The following is a 3,652-nucleotide window of genomic DNA, read 5'->3' as shown; positions in this document are numbered from 1 at the left end:
TTTTAGCATTAAAAAATCACCTTCAATTCCTGATCCAGACTAGAGGGACCCTTGCTGTACTGGCTGATCATGTCATCAGTGACAGAAAAGTTGTCAGGCAGGGTCTCACAGCGTCTGATCACCATGGGGTTAAGACCATTCAGGAACTGGTAGCCAAAGAAATCATCATCCTTCCAGTTGTTTCTGACATAGTCTGTAACAAAGTAGAGAATTTACATATATGGATTTTTACATGTGGTAGGGTATGATTTTATAGGGAATTAACAAAATGCCAATGTATATATGTATTATATATATTCATAATAATATAACATACCCAGAAGTTTATATTTGCTGTAGTCCATCATGTCACCGATCTCATCAAAACCAGACCATTTATTATCACCGAAAAAGAAGGATTTCACTTTATCCCAAACCTGGCTATAAAGTTAGAAGAAACACTGTTACTAAAATGAATGCATTACAATATGTGCAAGATGTTTTATTACTGTCTGTTTGTGCAAAGTGACAGAAAAGTTTGACGAACAACCAACATCTAGAGAATAAGGACTAACCCTTTGATTGCCTCAATCGTAAAATCTGCCGCCTTGCTGAATGTGAACTGGGCGTCTTTAGGCAGGTCATCCATGTCTTTTGCTTTGATATGATCAGGTATTCCTTTCTCAGATATTTTCCAGCTAAAAAGATAATAAAGTAACAAGTTTTTACCCTTGGGTTTTTGTTAGTTGTTCAGTTTATTGTTTTACATTAAGGCAGTTTAAACACAGTGAATATTTTTTTGAAATAGAAACTTATTGAATCAGTTGTATAAATATTTAACTGTAATCCAGAAGGATTTGTTGGCATAAATGAATTTCTATACCAACTGTCAGCACTCACCGATATGCATCTTGTCGTTTGCTAATCTCTTCCTGCCGACTGGATGGGTCAAAAGGGTCCTCAGAGGGTATAAAAGCTAAAGCAAACACAGCAAGAATTTAGAGTTAAGGTGAAAGATGCACTCTCCCCATCCCCCCCCCCCCCCCACCCCCTCTTCCTGATGGACTCTAGCAACTTTAACTCTTCTCTTCTTCCAGTTTTTTATACAACTATTTGCTCTGTGTGGTATTTGCTGAGGAAGGAGAGAGAGCAGCAAACTGAGTCTCAATTCTGAATTCTCAATATAAACGTGAATAGATATTTCATACCCATAACAAGAGCATGACCGCCTGCCTTATGAACTAATATTTAGCTAAATTAAGACCACATGCTGCAATTCAATGGTGCCCAAGAAGGACAGCTTGTGTGATGGCGATAAAATTAAGTCATTTATAGCTATATATCTGTTTTAAACTCATACTTTGCCTGCGCTTCTTTAGGAGAGATAAATTCTTTTGTCATTGGACAAATGATCTGTATTAATGCATCAGCCTTATGGTAGAATCATTGGACATATGTGGTTTATAGCAATAAGATGCGTAAGATGATCGAATTTGCACAAACCTTGACCCTCTCTGAAGTAGTGTTTCCCATCATCAGTAATCCAGGTGTACAGGGGGAAGATGTAGGTTTCATTTTTATGAGTTTTGACTTCTATTTTTGCCGGCAACCAGTCGTCAGGAAGTAAATGAAATGAAGTCTCCTTGTGAATCACTATTTGTTGCAATTTTCCAAGAGATTTATCGGTTTTTATCTCACACTGTGAATTTTAAGAGAATGGTGTAGATAAGATGCAAAAAAAGACATCAAGACATCACTTATAAATGATTTTCACATAGAGATAGGTATACAACCTTTTCAGAAATCCATGTTGAGTCACTTTCTCCTTCTTCCCCCACCAGCCTCATATATATGTAGTCCTTGGTTTGGGGGAAAATTCCTCCAGCAGTATACACCTTTACCTCATAGGTCCCCATTTTTACTCTTGGCAATAAGTCACTTCTGGGGAGAGAGTGCATTAATACATTTAGAATCACTACCAATAGATTAATCTGCATGTTAAAACCATTTAGTTGCAGCATCATGATGCCTAACAGTAGAACTACACATAGCAGTTGATTTAAAAAGTGTCTTATCTAAACTGATTATTCTAGTCTGAAATACCCTTAAATAAAGAAATATTTAGAATATAAAGAAAAATGCATGTTACCTCTACAAAAGAGTCCAGAAGGTTCCTCTGAGGATTTGAAGCAATGTTGCCTCTATGGAACCAAACCCTATATATACACAAATGGTTGAGAACATTTCCGGTCTGGAAATGTAACAAATTCATTGGAAACCATTACCTCGCTTGAAGTACCATGGAATGATTATGCATAGACTGCCTGGGGACGTTGCTTTCAAAACAACGCCTTTCTTAGGAACAACTAACAGGTTACCCTTATGAAATCATTGGTCCAGGGATCCAAGCAAGGAGCACATGATGACAACACATGTCTGGTGTGTAAGAAGACTTCAGCTCACGTATTATACTAGCACAAAGTATTACAAATGTATCATATTCTTCACTGGAGTTAACTTTTTTTTTAAGTATACCTAAACATTTTTTTTTTTTATTTAGGACTCATAAGGTTGTATTGATGAACTGGCATTCACTAGTTTGTTTCAATGCATGTAATTGCCTACAATGAATAGATAAATAAAATAAATGTAAAAAAGCATCATTCCATCACTCTCTGGGTTACTAAGAATCAGAAATGTACTTTAGATGTGAAATTGTTTTAGAAAAAACATAAATGATCACTCTTCAAATATCCTTTAGGTTTTCAGCTTAATTTGGAGTATTCTATTACATTAAAAAGCTCCATGTACCTTTTTATTCCTTGTTTTCTCATGTAAGATTTCTGTAACAGATTTGTAACATAAATCCTGCCCCTTATCCATTGACAGTGGGACTGAGGGTTATGTGAAAACATTTCAACATACTGGCAGGTTTCTGGATATTTCAGTAAATCTGAAGTATGAATGAAACTCATTGTGCAAAACAAATAGAAATTGAAAAAATGGGGGCAGCCAACATTATTGAATGCATGTTCTGATGTACAGAAAAACATTTCTCTTTACATCCTAAAGCAGCTGGAAATAATTATTTGGAGTTCCAGGGATCCTCTTTTGTCGCCGTCGTCACTGCCGGCGTCCAGATGTCCTCTTTCGTTGCCGTCCTTGCGGCCGGACTCCAGAGGTCCTTTTTCATTGTCGTCCTCACTGCCGGCGTCCAGACGTCCTCTTTCGTCGCCATCCTCACTGCCAGACTCCAGAGGTCATCTGTCACCGTCCTCGCAGCCAGATTTCAGAGGTCCTTTTTTGACGCTGTCCTCACCGCCGGCGTCCAGAGGTCCTTTTTCGTCGCTGTCCTCACTGCCGGCGTCCAGAGGTCCTCTTTGGTCGTCGTCCTCACTGCCGGACTCCAGAGGTCCTCTGTCGCGGCTGGACTCCAGAGGTCCTTTTTCGTCGCCGTCAGGTCCTCTTTCATCACCCTGCCTCACGCCCAGCCTAACAGCTGGCTTCCAGAGACTTTGCTTGGTCTCGCCCACCTTTGGTGGATTGTTTTGTGTTTGAACTGTGTTTTTGTTTTTTTGTTTCATGCCCTCGTTCCTGGTCGCCCCTCTGCCCACCCTGAGTGGGTTGTTTTTGGACTTTTTAGGGCATCTGAAATCCGCCCTTAAGTGGGGGA

At 39.2% G+C, this 3,652-nt stretch overlaps 1 protein-coding gene across 1 annotated transcript in view; it reads right to left on the bottom strand.

Annotated features, from left to right (window-relative positions):
• The window catches only part of LOC107104213 (arachidonate 15-lipoxygenase B-like), a 34,008-nt gene extending 31,857 nt beyond the window's left edge, over positions 1 to 2,151 (bottom strand). The window contains exons 1-7 of the mRNA XM_015404158.1: positions 2,129 to 2,151; positions 1,773 to 1,920; positions 1,483 to 1,678; positions 880 to 955; positions 555 to 677; positions 317 to 420; positions 21 to 193 (exon numbers count right to left, since the gene is read on the bottom strand). Coding sequence (XP_015259644.1) covers positions 21 to 193; positions 317 to 420; positions 555 to 677; positions 880 to 955; positions 1,483 to 1,678; positions 1,773 to 1,895 — 795 coding nt within the window. The 5' untranslated portion in view covers positions 1,896 to 1,920; positions 2,129 to 2,151. The remainder of the gene's footprint in view (positions 1 to 20; positions 194 to 316; positions 421 to 554; positions 678 to 879; positions 956 to 1,482; positions 1,679 to 1,772; positions 1,921 to 2,128) is intronic.
• Positions 2,152 to 3,652: the final 1,501 nt, after the last annotated feature.

Source organism: Cyprinodon variegatus, unplaced genomic scaffold (assembly GCF_000732505.1).
Source record: "Cyprinodon variegatus isolate N-32 unplaced genomic scaffold, C_variegatus-1.0 Scaffold1653, whole genome shotgun sequence".
Classification (NCBI taxonomy): Eukaryota; Metazoa; Chordata; class Actinopteri; order Cyprinodontiformes; family Cyprinodontidae; genus Cyprinodon; species Cyprinodon variegatus.
Note: the sequence above shows the minus strand (reverse complement) of the source record. Positions and strands in the feature narration are given on the sequence as shown.